This window comes from Rhopalosiphum padi, chromosome 4 (genome assembly GCF_020882245.1).
Source record: "Rhopalosiphum padi isolate XX-2018 chromosome 4, ASM2088224v1, whole genome shotgun sequence".
In the NCBI taxonomy this organism is placed as follows: Eukaryota; Metazoa; Arthropoda; class Insecta; order Hemiptera; family Aphididae; genus Rhopalosiphum; species Rhopalosiphum padi.
In genome coordinates this window covers 6,688,354-6,707,259 of record NC_083600.1, presented here as the reverse complement: position 1 = coordinate 6,707,259, position 18,906 = coordinate 6,688,354, and the positions used below count along the sequence as shown (strand labels likewise).

At 27.0% G+C, this 18,906-nt stretch overlaps 1 protein-coding gene across 2 annotated transcripts in view; it reads right to left on the bottom strand.

Moving 5' to 3' along the window:
- Window positions 1-396: 396 nt before the first annotated feature.
- LOC132928483 (uncharacterized) overlaps window positions 397-18,906 on the bottom strand; it is a 40,582-nt gene continuing 22,072 nt past the window's right edge. Inside the window, exons 4-8 of one of the 2 annotated variants that reach the window (XM_060993179.1) lie at window positions 16,112-16,232; window positions 15,831-15,947; window positions 4,942-5,163; window positions 2,880-3,165; window positions 397-2,042 (exon numbers count right to left, since the gene is read on the bottom strand). In XM_060993179.1, the coding sequence (XP_060849162.1) occupies window positions 1,879-2,042; window positions 2,880-3,165; window positions 4,942-5,163; window positions 15,831-15,947; window positions 16,112-16,232 (910 nt within the window). In that variant the 3' untranslated portion in view covers window positions 397-1,878. The remainder of the gene's footprint in view (window positions 2,043-2,879; window positions 3,166-4,941; window positions 5,164-15,830; window positions 15,948-16,111; window positions 16,233-18,906) is intronic. The other variant, XM_060993181.1, reaches the window with a different exon arrangement.

Sequence of the window (18,906 nt, the reverse complement as noted above, 5' to 3'; positions counted from 1 at the left end):
CGTTGAGTACCCATTTCTCTTGTGACCATATTATGTACCTATCAATTGTTTTTTTTTTGCTAGGGGAAACTATTAAATGTTAATTTTTTTTTTTTGTTCAATACTTCGTTCACATAATATTTTATATACTTATATATTTAAACAATTTGCGCATAAAAAAAAAAAAAAAATGTTTTTTTTTTCATTTAATAATTTATTTTGTGCTATTTTATATTCGAATTCACGAGTAATAGAATAGTTAAAAAAAATAAAAAATATCTGGTAAGCTAAAACAATATTGAATGTTAACAATATGATTATTTTAGAGTATGATCCCTGGATAATTACAATATAGTAGATATTATTATAGTGATCTTTAGACTTTCTTAATATTACAAAGGAAAAACACAATAGAAATAATTTAGTATTTGTATAACTTTTTTAAGATTAAATATTTTAATAATTTAAATAACAGATGTAAATATTGTATTTAACAACGATATAATTGTGATAATTTGTCCAAAACGAACTTTATCAAATTCATTGAATATATTTTAAAAATTATATGCTAAATATTATAAATATCTATATAACAGCTACAATATACGTTATACGCATTCTTACATTTTATTGATCAACGATGAATATCGATCGACATACAAAATCAAAAATGGAAGATCGTAGTATTACAATTATATACTTGAGCCAAATAATATTAGAGAGAAAAAAAACAACAATAATAATATGCTAATGGTACACAATAAGAAGTAATATTATTCATACATCAAATAAAAATAAATCAGTAGATTTTTTGACACTTTTCTTAAATTCTAAAAATATTGCTCCACAAATCGTCAATCGTTGGGTATTTGAACTTTTACTAAATAATAATCTATTATCCAACTAACACAATTCAATTTATTAAGACGGGCAGAAAACAAAAGATGAACTTGATTGTCTTACGTTCTAAATTCTTATACGTTTATTCGTTTATAAGTTATTAAGTGTGATTCGATACCTATTTATAAATTGGCAACTACAACAATTTACCTAATACGTAATTGGTTAAATGGGGCAGCGATTACAAGACGATTTCTCACATTGTTTATAATTTCGGAAGGATAATAACGAGAGTATAATGTATTAACATCATAATATTAAATATATAAATAACACAACTCAAAATTCACAACATTTGGTAAAATAGGTATTTCATTAAAAAATATAAATTCTATGATTTAACAAGATAATAATTTACGACGGTAAGATACAAAATCAATAATAATAGTAATAATAATAATTAATAATATTAGAGGATCATATTTTATTAGCTGCCTTCCTTTAATACTGCCAAATAATTTGCATACATAAAATATTATGTATGTTGCCTTTTAAAGATTTGCGGAGCTGTGGCATTCACATTTGCTTCCGAACTCTCGAACTTAATTAGAACCTAATTTGTTTGAGTTTGATCGGAATGTTAAAAATATTTAAATATTTCATCTACGTTACTTGAATATCGAATTAAAAAGAATAATATTTCCAATGACTTAATCGAAAATAAAATATACTAAAATAAAATCTAGAATATTATTTAGTTATTTTATTATTTTGGATAGATAAAATATTATCAGTAAACATTTAAACAAACCGTTTAATTAAAATGTATTTCAACATTCCTCATTAACTCAAAAAACTATTTTCGAACACTTTAACCGGTTAAAGTTGATAGTGATTTCGCAGTTTCATAGGTACATCACAGGAGAATACTCAAAAAAGAATTGTAAAAACAACTCATATTACAAGATTACGTGTATATCGCAATACGATGAATATAACTCATACTATGAGACATTTCTAAGGTCTCCTATTTATATTTTAAGATAAAGTTGTATAGTTTTATGATCTAACACTGTCACGTTCGATTTCCAATTGGCCAGCGCCCCACAATAGTCGATTTTTCGTGAATGGAATGAGTCCAATGAAAACACCAGACAAAACGATCCAAAAACCGGCTAAGTAAAAAGATAAGTCCCAAAAGCCAGTCAAATCAGATACCCAACCTGTTAACAGAAATAATGATTATTATTTTAGTAATCTTACAATCGGTTTATCATGCCAAAATATAAAATATAAACATTATAATAATCCCTAAGGGATCCACAAAAAATGTTCTTCGTCCGTTAAAAATTATAAATAAATAAAACTACAACTACTTAAGGAATTTAAATATTTATGATTATGACAGTAAGCAATTATTTCACTTTTTACTATATTTCAATGAAAACGTTTATAATATATATTATTATACTTTTATATACACTGTACAACAATCTGTATGTATAAAACAACTTCAGGAATTGAGGAATTTAATATGTTATTTCAGTCGTTCTGATTGTAGAAGTGGAATAATTGTTTGTATGTACAGCGCATATCATATAGAATATATGTACAATATGTACATAGTATGGCTTTTAATTTAATTTATTTTTATACAGTATAATTTGTTTTTATTTATTAGTTCGTTATCTACTCAATTATTAGATAACGTTTATACTTTTTTTAATTTTATTGTATTTTAAGTCTAAGAGATTCATTAATTTTTTATTAGACTTTTAATCAAGAACAAGATAAAAAATGATTTATATCAGTACTTTTGTTATTCTTATCAAGGACCAACGAGAAAATAATTTGTAATTTGTTTAACAAATGGATAATTTTTATCGAAATATGAAATCATTATTGGTTTTTAATCAAATATTTATCTATGTACATATGTGTACAATGTAATATACACAGGCACAGGTACAAAATCTATGTCTTATTCTGTATACATTATTATTATGATCGATTCATATAATAAATATTTTATATAATATGTATATGCGCTTTCCGTTTACCTGCCAACGGTGGTCCCAATAGATTTCCGATACCTTGGCACAGTAACATCAGACCATATGCCGTGGTGAATCGGTCTAGCGGTATGAGTTCTACCAAAATGGCGGGTGTAAACGAAAAATTGGAAGCAAAGAACAGGCCGAACAAGGCACCGATGACGATCAGCGACCAAAAGCTACTGATGAACAGAGGCATGATGGCACAGCAAATTCCACAGCCCACTAGGCAGATCGCGTACACCTTGGTTACGTTCATCCATGGATAATCACCAGCCCAGCCGAGTAATATCTAAAATTAATAATGAAATCAATACGCATACTGTTTACGTCAAGCGATCATAACGATACTAATATAAATTAATTCTTAATTAATAATAATTATATTATTATAGTCTTTTTAGCTCTCTCTTAGGGGATGAATAGGGATAAATTCTTAATCCTCTATAATACTATGTCCTATTAAATAAATCCGTTTAAAATATAATTTGTAATACAGTTATGAGTTAATACAATTTAATGACTGTAAGCCTTGCACTCGAACCTCATTTTTTTAAAATGACTTGAACAACCTTTCATGTTGAGGTATAGAGCTAATATAAAATGATTTTTGTTCACATAAAATAAAAAGCAATGAATGTATAAACGTAACACATACGAATATTATATATCATTATTACATGTGAATATATTTTTTACGATTATATTTGAATTTAAATTTCTACGAAGAAAATAATATAATTAAATATTAATATTATTATAATAGAAAATATTTTGTACACAATAATATTATATGATTATACATTTATCCTGTATGGTGTTTCCCGTGGATTAATCCTTTTTGAATTCCGTTAAATGTGAACTGCACAGATTTTTATTATAGTTATTTGGATATTTGGATTATTTTAATGAAACAAGTATAAAATTTTATAATTTTAATATTTATAATCAAAACAACTATTTTGTTTTCTTTAATTAACCCAACAATTTATTAATAAAAATATTATGGTTTTTCGTAAGTCAACTATATTCAACATTTGTGAATTAAAAAATAAAAATTAATAAAAAGTAGCCTGTGGCACTATAAGCTGATGTTGCTGAAATTGATTGACGTCTATTTTATGAAAATTTATCGAAAACTAAGGATTTATATAATAGTTATCCGTTTTATGTCTTTGATTTTATATAGTAGATATATATTTTATTGATTATAGCTGATTTTGTACAGCGTTGCCTGTTACGAGTTATATTATTATACTAGTGGATTGGTCTTGTCTTAAACTTCTTAAACTTCGTTAAAAGTAAGCTACGCATATTTAGTAATTATATATTACTAATACATAATACATATTAATATGTAGATTAGGTTATAGGTTAAGATATAGTAATTTTAGCGGTTTTAGTCAAAATAAAGGCTTAAAATGATATCCAATTTTAATAACTATTTTATTTTATACTACCGCAATGTTACCCTTAACAAAAAAAAAATATTCTTTTGTATGAGCCAAGAAATCCCTGTATGAGCACTTTTATAAACTTAAATGTAAAATTTAAAAATTTGACTTCAAAAGTGTTTCTTATTGGGTAATGAATTACATATTATGTAACAAATTATACGAAAAACTTAGCTACAGATGAAATGTTGAAAATAATTTCGGCATAATATTAAAAAATTTTTTTTAGTAATTCATATTATTAAAAAATTCTGGTTTCTAGTGATTATTCGATAAAAAATATATTCCTGGCATGCCTAGTGTATTGTATGTTAGCTCCATCAGATATTAGCGCTAGTTATATTATTTTTTGTTTAAGAACTTAATTTTAAAATATATTATTTACTGACATTCAAAATATTATATTTTGAATGTAAATTTTTTATAGATTACCTAGGTTCTCATTTAAGAGCTTATCGAGCTATAGTGATTTAATCTCTGTAGACCAATGTTTTTTTTTTTTGTTAAAACGCTATTAAAGGACCCCCTTTCCGATTCATTATTTTGTATTTTATGTTGGGTTTTACGAAGTGAAAAATAATTAATAATTATATAATGATATGCATAATACGTACCATTCCAACAGTATTCGTAGCTCCGATGGTGCTGATGATAGTGGATGCGTCGGTTTCACTCAGTCCCTGAGCCATGACGAAATCAGTGAGATAGAAATACGGAACGATAAACCATGTGAACAGCAATATCGTGGAAAGGGACAGAAATAGGAAATGTAGTTCCAAAAACATACTGAAGTCTAAGATACCGCTGAACAACTCTTTCACTTCGGTGTACCATTCCTATATAAAATAAATCATATTTATTAATAATGCATTAAAAACAATTTTTATTTACATAGCAAAATAATAATAAATTACCTATCCACATTATTCTTATCGATGTTTCGATGTTTAAAAAATATTTTTTAATAATAAATATTTCATATTACACAATAGTCAATAAACAATAAAATATATGAATCACGATTAATAATATTTTCAATCAGAAAATGTTTAAAGCAGTGAAAAGTAAAAAATGTGTACTTTTTATGGAGTTGAATATTCGAAATAGGACTGTGAGTTATAAAACGTTGGCTTATTGAAAAATAGAATTTTATTAGATTGTCTAATACAATCATATGAAGAGATCGTGTTGTATAAATATATATTGGCGTAGTTAAATAGGGTTATTAAATATTATACAACTCCGCCTTATAAGAAATCATTCATTCGAAATTCGATACATTTTTGTTTTTTTACTATTGTACTAGGTGTAGCTAAAAACATCCAATTGTATACACAACAAACGGTAATCGAGGTTCAAGTTATTTTTAAACATTTATCATCATAATTTTGACTTGGCTATAATCGTATCAATTTATCGGGATAATGATGCGTACTATTATAATATTACATAATATTATGTAAATTCAAAATAATACATGACATGCAACCACTACCGGCTGCTATAACTGCAGCGCGTATACATGATATTATATATATTTATTATCCTATTCGAAATCATTAAATAATATTATTATATTGCGGTTATAATATTGTGCTTTTATATCAGACTAGTTGCATGCAAAATGCAATTCCGTTCAATTTAAGTTTTCAATCGGTCGGGTCGTATTTCCGAGCATTTGAAAAAATCCAAACAGCATAATGATATTACACAGCTGTAGGAAGTGTGCACTGTCACGACACATTATTATCATTTTTTATATTGTGATGCTCGAAGACTTGATATCATAACGAGTCTAGTTCGTGATTTACTCTTAAGCCCACGCTACCACTCAGACCCGAAGTCTGCAACGCACCACTGCCCGTCCGCCGCTGACGTAGTCGCCGCCGCCGCCGCCACCCCCGCCGCCCACGCCGCAACTACTCCTACCGATCACTGAGTGTGTAAGTACGCATTTTAACCTGCTCGGAGAAACCGAGAGCCAGAGCGTTTGCGCGAACGCTATCGATCGAACAGTGTTAGCTTTTGACCCGACTCAACATACTAAAAACTGTATGTATATATATATATATATATATAGAATAAGCGTGTATAACGCCGCCGCCGCGCAGATCGATGCGAGACCGGTGAAAATACGGTATAATAGTCAGAATTTTTCGGACGAAAATATAATGTATGTGTGTTTACAATAAAATGTAAATATAATTAATATAATATCATAATGGGTTCGATCGCTATTGGTTACCGGTTAGATTACCATTTCCATCCGTATTTTATTGTGTTATGTACCTATTATAGTTTATACTTGTAGGGGTCGTCGTCGCTGCATTTATATTTCTCGTAAAAAGTGACAGTGACACGATGGTTCACCGGAGTAAGTATAGTCGGGTTAATTTAGTTACTATTGTCCCGTTCGTTGTTCAGCGAGTGCACATATTTTATTACGATGTTTTGTTTATAAATATATAATATAGTTAAGTCAGTGCATGTATAGTATATTTATGTAATATTATATTACCGGAAATAATTAAAACTGGATAAAAATGATGAAATTGTTTGTTTTATGCAAGAGTTTATATTATTTCTCAGTAATTTTTGACAATGCGTTAATAACTTAATACGAGTAGGGAATTACGAGTACCCATGTAAAGGTTTTTAAATATTAACTAAGAATTATGATCAATGAGTAATACTAATGTTTTTGTTTTTGTTTTAAAATAATTTTATAATAAAGTGGCCATTATTTTTTTTATACAAGCAAAATACATTCAACTAAATAAATTATAATATTTATATTTATTTTATGTTTTGCACATAACAAACTACTATAGCATTCTGAGTTATATATTTTATTACTAACATGACAGACTTATTTATTAGTCTTTTCATTTAATTTTTGAAATCACCGCTTTAGTTTCAGTACTAAACATAAACACTCTAAACCCGTTGTTTATTGAAGAATTATCTCTTTTTGCACTAAAACGACCTAGGGCGTATACGACTTTACTAATAAACAACAATCACTTGTTTATAAAATCTACTCACAAGTATGCTATATCAAGCTTATATCAAACCCCCATACGAGTACATAAACAATATCATGGTTATCAGCACTCACTTTCTCGCTGTACTTTGCTACCACATCGTTTAATGTTTGTCTAATATTTTATAATTATCAGACAAATATCTCTATGTATCATAAGTTCACAGAAAATTATTAAACTCGTCGCTGATTTCAAATATTTAAATTTTCGTGGTACGAGTAGGTACGAATAGTTAAACCTATTACTTAATATGTTGTAATTGTTACACATAAAAATTATGTGATTGACGATAAGCAAGAAAAACACGGAAATAGCCGTCGTACATTATTATAACATTGTCAAACATTAAACGGCGAGATACATATTAGATCGGGGATGATAAAATTGTATATTACTACAGGCACATTATTGATTATTAAAATTGTAATACGTAAAAAGTTCAATTTTTATGATATACATTAACAAATAATTCGGAAGATTAAAAAATTTAATACGTTTACGGTGAAATTCGTCGTAGTATTGTTCTGGAAAATCAACGAGAAAAATAATATCTATTCGTATAAAATAAATAATTTAATACTTATAAAGTTACTACGAGTATGCTGAATAATATGCAATAACTACATGGCATTGGTATATTATAATCAATACTAAAACACTGGTGTATATAAACGAAATAATATAGGTATGATTGCATTATTTTATTGAAATTTTAACTCATAGAAAAAAAAACAACCGTTATATTGATGACAGAATTGTTATAAAAAAAAATTTAGCTTTCTGAATTATTTATGTGTGCTGAAATGTAAAACCAAATGTTTAAACGTCGTCCGGCATACATACGAACCGTGCACAGAAATTTCAAAAACGAGTACACGCGTTATTAAATCGCTTCTGTGCTACAGTCGTACAGTATGACAATATTGGATTAGGTATATTATAATAGTATATTTCTCATTATAACATCAAACATTTTGAATACAAATGACGGTCGCATAGAAACTCACTTAAAATAGGACCAACCGCGTAATATTACTCAGGTTTCTGGGAGTACACTCAGTTTTATCTGTATACCAGCAAGAAACCTTATGCAAATAATATGTTTTCCTTCCAACTACCAAGTTAGTTCAATAATCAATACGATATATTAACCTTAGGTTAACTTTTTAAGCGACTATTTCAATAACATGTTTACCTTTGACCATATAATATCATTAATATCTTACTAAATGCTTGATACAATATTTGAGATGTTTGAATGTCATCAGGTTAGGTTATATGCCGAGTGCGTACATAGCCGACGTACGCGTATGACCTATTTGTTTGTGGCGTCGGCAACGGCGGGGAGGAGGCGATTAAAATGCAGTCGACGCAACACCCGAGCGGGAGGACGAAATAGTTTTGATATTATATATATTAACAAGTACACAATGCAGAGGAACTGTGCGCGCTTTGTCCTATCTGGTCTGCCTTTTAATTGCAACACAAAAGCCCATTTCCTTTGGACTACGTGAGTATATATTATAAGTTTTCGATAAATTAATAAAAATCTATAGTTGGTGTGATATTTAAATACAACTGCAGCGTCGTATCTGAAGTTCGACTGGGGAGAGGGTCATCTAATCATGTTTAACACAATTCTTGATATGGTAGTCGAAGGACTCTTTACGTCCTACATAAATGTATTTCTTGAATTTTTTTATCACTTAGGTATATAATTGTTTTATTTTATTTAATATTAATTTAACAATTTTAATTTTTATAGATTTAATTATAAATACCGAAGCCTGACTTCTAAGGAGGAGAAGGAAATCCACCCTTTTGCTCGAGTACATCACTGGGATAATTTAATAAAAATTCAAGTAGAAAACTTACGTATTATACATATACCAAAAAATAAAATAGTAAATAATATTCTATCCAATTTTATTGTAAACAATACTAAAATTGAATGTGTATTTATTTGAAAACGTACATAAACCTCAATTACGTTGAAAGCGATTTTTTTTTATCAAAAACCTAATTTCGTGAAGGAGCGTATTGGGATTTCGAAACTTTGAATGTATAGCGTTGTCGCGTTTCATGATATTTGAAAGTTTGAAATACTATACGGTGTGCATGGTGCAATGTAAATTGATTTTGAACCGAAATTAAATTCAAATCGTAACGCAAACAACTCTGTAAAAAAAAAAATAAATCAACATGTTTCATCAAATAACATCATTTGGTAGACAAGACAAGTTTATCATCATTCCAGTAGACCGTGGCTGACTCAAAATGTAAAAACGGAAAAGTAGCGGAAGAGTTGGTAGATTTTGAAACACCAAGATTTATGTACGACGCTAAATGAAAGAAAATCAAATTTTATTAGATGGATTTAGATTTATTCCTTCTTTTTTTCTCTTATTTTAAGATCTTGTAAAATACGAAATGAACGATTTATATATTCCGAGAACGTGCGCTATAGGATCAGACAAACTAAATGGTCTAAACGACGTGTTCGTAATATAAATTGTATTTATTATGTTTTTCATTAATATCGTGTAGATAATTTCCGTTTCGGTGTTAATATTATACAGAAATATGATCTTATCATAAAATTATATGACATAAACAACCTATTATACAAGCTCCATTAAAGAATATATAAATTCAAGTGAATAAAAAATATTTTCTATAAAAAAAAAAATGTAACTCAGTGGATCTGAAAACTTTTTTAGAATCATTTCTCATCAAAAATTTAGCAAGAATAAATAATCCCAAAACAAGCTAATTTAAAGTTTCTTTGTTTACTATAAGTTTAAATCAGAGTACCAAATATTAAAATATAGCTGATTGAAGTTTATTTTCTATAATTTATAAAATCTTTGAAGTTCATAAACTTTTTGGATTATTGTACAAACACATTTTTTTACAATATTTTCCCATAACCATTCATCAGTTATCCATTTAACAAAAATTGGTAATTTAATTGAAATATTTATAGTATAGATAAATAGTTATAACTCGCTATGTATCATATGAAAATTTATAATTTCTAAATTCTTATACACATAAAATAATAAAATAAATTATTGATTCAAGACAATTCATTTATAAAGACATTTTTTGAATGTTATATGATAAATTATATACGCACAATATAAAAATTATTATTGTTTGATTTTTTAAATATGAGGAAAAAAAAATTGTGTTCCTTACTCAGATAGTTCTAGGTGATAGGTAGTCAAAAAAGACAAGTATACTACGAGTTCCGAGTCCGAGATTATTATTATTATTTCTGGGCCGGACGTTTAGCGATGAGACGGCGGTTGATCGGTCGCGCAATTGTTGTCGTTGGATGTACTTTAGTACAGCCGCCGCCGATGTCGTGCACACCCACTATTGTAATATATAAAATATACACATACGACACCACTTCATACATTATAATATATAACAGTACGTCAACCATTGTTCGGGTATTACGGGTACCTAACTGGCAGCTTAAGTGTAGTACCGTCATCGTCGGCGTCTTTATTTCACCGTCGGGATTTTAAGGGGAGGGGGATCAAAAAGAATTATTGGACATACCTTTCCATCAAAACGATTAACTTGAATGAATCTCAAAACGTGCCAGAACCATCGAGATTGAGTATAAGACTATATATATATATATATATTTAAGAGAAAAAAACATCTACCACGAGATCCTAATTCATTAACATTATACATAATATGTACTAATATTTAATAAAACTGATATACACACTTATTAATATTGAAAATCATAAAACGTCATTAATTTAGAAATGACCTAAATCAGTATGTAAAAACATTCAATATGCATGATACAATAATAACTAAATTACTTGAGAATATAAATAAATTAAAATGATAGATAAAAAATAAAATGTAAGTTATGACTATAATTTTAGTTTAGGCTCAAGTGTGTTTTTATAAGTATTACAACTTTACACGTATAACATGGCACACGCACTCATGTCAATTTGACTTATAAATCTGTCGACTAATAATATTGTAAGTTTTGTGAATCTCGACTACATCCATCTATTGTTCTAAGAGATAATTTGATCAATTACATAAAAAATTATAATTGTACGTACATATAAAAAAACAATTTGACAGCACTGCAATGATAATAATATTTATATATATATATATTACTCAATAAGGCAATTGAAAATTGTTGATCCATAAGGACTGAGATCTTCGGATGATTATTTAAACGTATGGTTAAACGTATGGTCAACGATATTTTACAATAAACACAGTGATTCATCAAGTATGCTCACTGCCATTTGATCTTTTGATTACGCATTCCCTCATACTTATATTATTGATTTTTCGTACTTTTAACTTTTAAATATACTAAAAATAATATTTTTAAATATTTAGACATTATTATTCCTCAAAAGTCCTTGTGTCACAATATGGTGATACATTAAATACATTTATAATTTAATAACAAAACGGGAGCGAGCATACTTGGTGAATCATCTTGTATAAAACAATATTGAATTGTTGTCTGTGCGATGGTCTTATCGCGTCAATGAGAAAGGGAAAAAAATATTAAGTTTAACTAAATTACGATCGGGCTAGCGGCTGGTGAATATAAAAGTTACGTCGTGTGTTATATTGGCACCGATCGGATACCGAATATCATTAGCTCGTTATTAGCTCGCGTCTAATTATATTAATATACTATACACCGATGGTGTCGGCGTTTATAGTAAGTCTACAGCGACAAGTTTGAATAACGGGCACATGTCACCAAAAACGCTTGTAATCCGCGCGAACACGTACACACATACACACACACACACACACACACACACACACACAGTGCACACACATTAATCTTTATATAAAACGTCCACGACAAGGCCAATATTTCCAGTGGGTGACCCTCTTGCGGACGTTTGTATGAATGTATACATATATTGTATATGTACATATAGATATATAGAAATGAGTGCTCGTTTTTCCCGTGCTGTGATTTCAACACGTTTTACACTCATTCAGAATACGAGCGTTATTAAAACGATTCGATTGTAACAAAACAATATAATACAATAGTATACTAGTATAATATTATCATACGGTAAATAAGTTTTTTTAATTATCATTTTTTTTTAGCCTTTTCAAAAAAAAAAAAAAATGTAATTACAGTTATCTTAAAATTATAAGAGATGTGTAGTAGCAGTTTGTAAATATTTTTGGTGATCGTTAATGTTCGTAAATCATAATAGTAATATTTTAAACGTTGCGAATAACGGCTTTGACCAGCTAGTCTTCCAAAAATATATTATAACGACCTAGGGCTATAATTTTACTACAACAGTTATTTAATAACTTTTTTTTATTTAAAATAATATTTCGCTATTTTTTACATACAATTTGACTGATAGCTTATTATTATGTAGGTATAATAATAATTAATAATATAAGCAAACTTATTATTATATAATATATTATATATATATTCAAGTTTAATCGAAATAATTTGAATGGTATGTGCATATTTTTTCCAAAAGATCATCTCAGTCTAAAGTTCAAAATATTAAACAGTATCGATGAAATGACTTAATCGACTTTCAAAATATTGTTCATAATACACTCAAATATATATTATAACAATGTACAAGTAATTTATTTTTTTCGATATCTTAAATGTTTCGTAATATTTTTTTACGTCTCTTTAAGTTTCTTATCTATTTATTTTTAAATTTATTAGGATTTTCTGTCACATATAATACGAAAATAATTAGTATAGAGCAGTTTGTTCCAAGAAAAAAAAGAAAACGAAAACATATTTTTAAACGAAACTACTGCAATAGGTGTTGATATATATTTATAAAATAGGCATCGGATGACTACAATATAATATTATGTTCAACATATACAAATGATAACTTTTTATATGATCAACAGCTGTATTTTAGATTTGCTCCAAAGATACTGCAATAATTTAAGAAGTTGCATAAAAAATACAGGTAAACAATTCATATTCAATTTTCTATCTGCACTTACAGTTTTTTTACATGTTTTTTTAATATGAAACAAAAATGACTTATACTAAGGCGGACTTATAGCTCTTATACTGCTGCAATAATTTTATCTTATTTTAAGCATATTACGTCATAATGTTTACAGAGTTGAAAAAATAATTCCACAGGAGCGATAGAGGGTTATACCCGGACTCTCATCTCCTCTTGACAGTGAGGTTTTTTTTTAAATGCACTGCTTATGTATAAGTACTTATTTCTCCAATTCAATATGTGCATCAAGCAAGGAAAAATGGCGATTGTCAGAAACACACAAAACTACAAAGGAATTTTGGTGTGGCCATCGGCGACAGAAGCCGTCTAATATAGTGGTGTATATATGCGTCACGTGCGGCAGTTATCCGCATGTTTGAAATTCCTATTATATATTTTAAATTATATATACTAGCAAAATGGTTAATAGTAAAGAGGGATGAGAGGAAGGGAGTTAGGAAAAATCATTTCACATTTTTTAATTTTAAATATAATATGTTCAAATTTTTTTTTATTCTTATTTTCATTTATTAAAAAAATACAAATACCTAACTGATTTAAGTTTTAATGTAATGGTTTATTCTCATACATTTTCATTTTGGTTTCATCAACAAACTATTACCTACTATATCGTCGATTATTGTTGATTTATTCCTATACGAAGCGTTATTTTTCATTTTTTTTCATTGGAATAATATATAGATAATATTTGCTTACTTGTATAACATATATTGTATAAATAATATCAAGTTATATTGAAATCATAAAAAATGTAGACGAATGAGAAATATTGAATTTGAAAACAATAATAACCTATTGTATGTGATGAAAAACGATTTCGAGTGAAGACTAAGTTTTAGTAGGTAACCATAGTTACAAAACATTTTATTTTAATAAAAACTCCGGTTTTTCCTCAATTTTTTTGTTTTTTTTTTTTCAATTATAAAAAAGTACTGGCAATTTTAAATTTTTACCTCTTTAAAGTAAAAACTATATCCAATTTTATATCCAAGACCATTTTCAAAATGAAAACTGAAACATTTTATCAACTACTTATCATATACACAGACATAAAAAACACGCATTATTGTAAAATCAATACATCTACAGCTCCACTAGGAATTTAAAAACAATTGATTGTTTATTAAATTGAAATAACTTATAAAAACTTTGTATTTATTTTTTCATGTGTGCGTTTGATTGTCATATCATTATACATGTCTAGTTATTTTCATGCGTAGCGTTAAATTTGAATGCGAACAATAATATTATAATTATATAATATCTATGTCTTTGTAGTAGGTATACATTAAACGTATTTCATATAAATTATATAATTTAGTAAGTGTTGCATAAATATATGAATATTGAACATGCATATTTATGTGGATGGATTTATCGCGATTACACGTTATTTTTTTGTATTAAATTATAACAAATATTATTACAATGGACATTAATTTATGTTTATATAATAATAATAATATACGAAATAGGCGCCAGTCTCGAGTTGTTTCAATTTTATAGCGAGTGTATGGGGAAAAAGTATGTGGTGGCGAAATAAACCATTTGACAAAAAAAAAAAAAAAGTAACTACATACGTATATAATAATATGTAAATTGCCAACAATTACTTTTTACAAAGTGAATTAATTTAATACAATTTTGTAGAAATAATTATTTTGAATTTATTATTAAAAGTTTGATAAATATAAATTATAAGAATAAATTAATCATAATAATATAAAATTATTTATTTATTTTAATAATGTGGCATATAACCACGAAAGTTATGGCAAGCGATAACATGTTGAGATTCTCTAAAGCAAAAATTATTTAATTAAACAATTATTTTGTAAGTTATAAGTTATATTATTAGTTGACTTATATAGATGGAATAAAATTGACAAATGTAGCTTAGTAAAATGTATTATTTTTAATTATTTCTAATTTATTATTTATTTGTTATTATTTCTTTTATTAATTCTATATGTCTAACTAGAAACTAAAAAAAATTTAATACCTTTATAGCAATTTATATGATACTAGTAAAGTAGTAACTAAAGTATTTTAATAATTTAATTTATACAATGTTACTGAAGGTTAATCAACAGTCAAGGTTTAATAATCGCTATGTCCTATTTTTTTTCGATTTCTTTAAATAGCGTACCTACGGATAAAATTGAGCTATTGGTGTGGAAAAAAAATTAATACTGTAACAATAAATATATTTCAATATTGACACTTATTTTTTAAAAACAAACGACTTTTTACTTATCCAAAATAAATTCAATACACATAGCATACTTTTAACCATAATTCTCCATCCAATATAACCATTGTTTAATTCATGCCAAATGCATCCATTTCCTAGAAGCACTCACCCATCCACCATACGTCTTCGCTATCCTACCTTACCTTTTTCAATGATTTCGGATGAAAATATGACCTTTTCCGCCTAACTCGACGTACCGTATTCACACGTTTATTCGATAACTGATTAATTACTTTGACAAAACTATGCCTGCGAAACATCTGTAAAAACGTGTGTGTTGGGCGTTTATACATTTTTTCGTTTTTCGTACAGAATCGAAATTCCAGTTTTACATGTTTACAGTTACAGTTACAGTTCTGCATCCGTTCGTGTCGTCTAAAAGAAGGAAGACGTAAATTGTTTCGGGGGAAAAAAATAAACTTACGGAATCGGGTTCGCTAGTGACTGTTAACGTAGAGTTATTGTTGTATATGTCTGGACATGAGGACGCTTTCATAGAATTTTTTTGGATGTTCAATATCGCTCCTTTGTACATCACGGAGCTCCTGAAATACAAAATATGTTTTATTATTTACGTTTATAACCCTCTATATATTTATATAATTATTATTTAAAAATTACGAAATACGCTTGAAGCGTACAGGAGTAGAGCAGCAAAAATATGATGTTTTGCTAATGTGTTATTGTTTGTTACGATTTATAATAATAATTATCATTATGATATATATATATATATATATATATATATATCATTAATCAGTGGAATAGGTATATTTTTCGAATAAAACGTAACAAAATTATAAGACTATATTATATTATGATTAATATGTATCTGAAAATAAATATTTTTTAAATCAATTACATAAAAACACCCACTAATAACTCTTTCGCGCAGAATCTAAAAATCTCTATTTTATGGAAGATATTTTCTCTATACCAATTCCTAAAATATTAACTTGGTTGTATAAATTTAATAATAATATATTCGCATTATTCTGATTCAGGCACATTAAATCATTAAAATAGTATTTAATCCGTTCGAAGTATAATATATTATAATATACAATAATTCGATTTATGTACAATGTATATATTATATGTTCATGTTTACAAGCATTCATAAATTATATAACGTGCATGGGATTTTGCCAAAATTTACGATACATAATTTATGATTGATCCCTAATCTAAATTAATATTTTAACACGCTAAATGTTTCAATGGTTAAAAACTAATATATCATAATATGTAAAACGTACATCTTATAAAACTACATAATATATATTACAGAGGTATAGTATATAACTACAGACCATTAAATATACGTTAACAGAAAATTGTTTTAAAATTCAGTCGTTTTATACTTATCTACTTAAATGGGTAAATTATTGAACCCCATAACACAGCATACAATTTTTTTTTCAATATAAGTAACAAGTATTGATAATAGCTAATGATTAAAATATATGGTTATGCTGGAATAGGTTTAATTATAGGTTTTAAATATCAATTTAATTTCAAATTGAAATTGAAATTTGAAATACATAGAATTTGTTCCATTTTAAAATGTAAAATAATTATTAAGGAACAATTTTATTTAAAAACTATTGCATTTCAAAATGTTGTAAATTTACTTGAATATATTTTAACTGAAAACGCTTTTTAAAAGTTTATCAATATAAATAATTGCTTGTGAATTATAAAATTTTAATTTTTTTAAATATAATTATTAAAGTTATTTTAAAAATCAAAAATACGGTTTATTATATATTTTTAAAAGTTAACAGTTACCTTTATAGTTTATTATAAGCGTCGTGTATTAAGCTAGTTAGATTCATAACACATACAAAAAATTATCTGAATAAGCAATAAGTTTTTACCAATGGTGTATTTACAACTTATTTTTTGTTAGGGAGGAGGGTGAAAATTGTATTACATTATATATTTATATGTATAAATATTGTCAAATTGTAAAATAAAATCAATATTTCTATTCTTATTTGCTAAATCATCAATCCCCGGGGGAACTCCCAGCGCCGCTATCCCCGTAAAAACGCCACTGGTTATTATACTAATAACATTATACATACAGAAAATAAGAGAAAAATAAATTTAATTAATGACTATAAACTATAATTTAGTTTAAATTATAGTATATAGAATACAAGCTAACCTTACAAAAGAATATATTAATATGCTGAAATGTTAAAGGAAATTCTATTAAATAACTTATAATAGATTAGACTTTCTACATAGAGAGTATTATTTTGTAGTATCAACCATTTCGTTTTATTTAATCCCAATAATTTTGGTTGGAATTCGCAGCCAGGATTTTTCAATTATTTTACTTTATTATTGAAACTTTCTGAATTCCAATTCATCGAGAATCTACTGAACATTGTACATTGAATACTATACAATACATAAAAATAAATAAGAACGATTTTATGTAATAAATAAATTATAAGTATTGGTATATAATATTTGTATTATCATTGATTATACATATAGATACTATATATAATGTACAAGTATAATACAAAATATTTCTGAAATAATGCAAAGTATTTTGAGACGGTGGACGCGATGAGGATAAAAACGATAAGGAGGATACTACCTTAAATTATATGCTTATTATGTCTGACTATATATATATAAATTATAGATTCTTATTATTAATAAAAAAATATATTAAAATAAAATGCTATGGAGTAGTGGAACTGAATATTAATACTTTTTTCAAACACATCGAAGCATTTTAGTATAATATCTTAATGCTGAATGCCGCGATGCCATCCATAAAAACACACACTCTTAAACGTAATATATATATACAAAGTTATAAAATATATACAATAATAAACATTATCGTTGCATTGTTAAATAGATAATACAGAGTTATGCAAGACCCGAGTATAATATTAGTATACATCCAGCTGTATTATAAATCATAAAATATCTACAGTGGAATTTTTGGACTTTGTACATATCTTCAGAATATATTTTAAAATACAATCTCATTCTATCTATATTCGTACAATATTTGATTGAATTCTGCTCACATTCGAGAATAAAAAAAAATCATTCTCATTTGATTTATTGCTCGAACGTTTGAGTTGTGACGCTTAACGTATGTGATCGATCATACATTGTGCACGTCATAAAGTAAAGAATTCTATAGTAAAATACAACCGTGTTGTCAATTTATGAAACGCACTT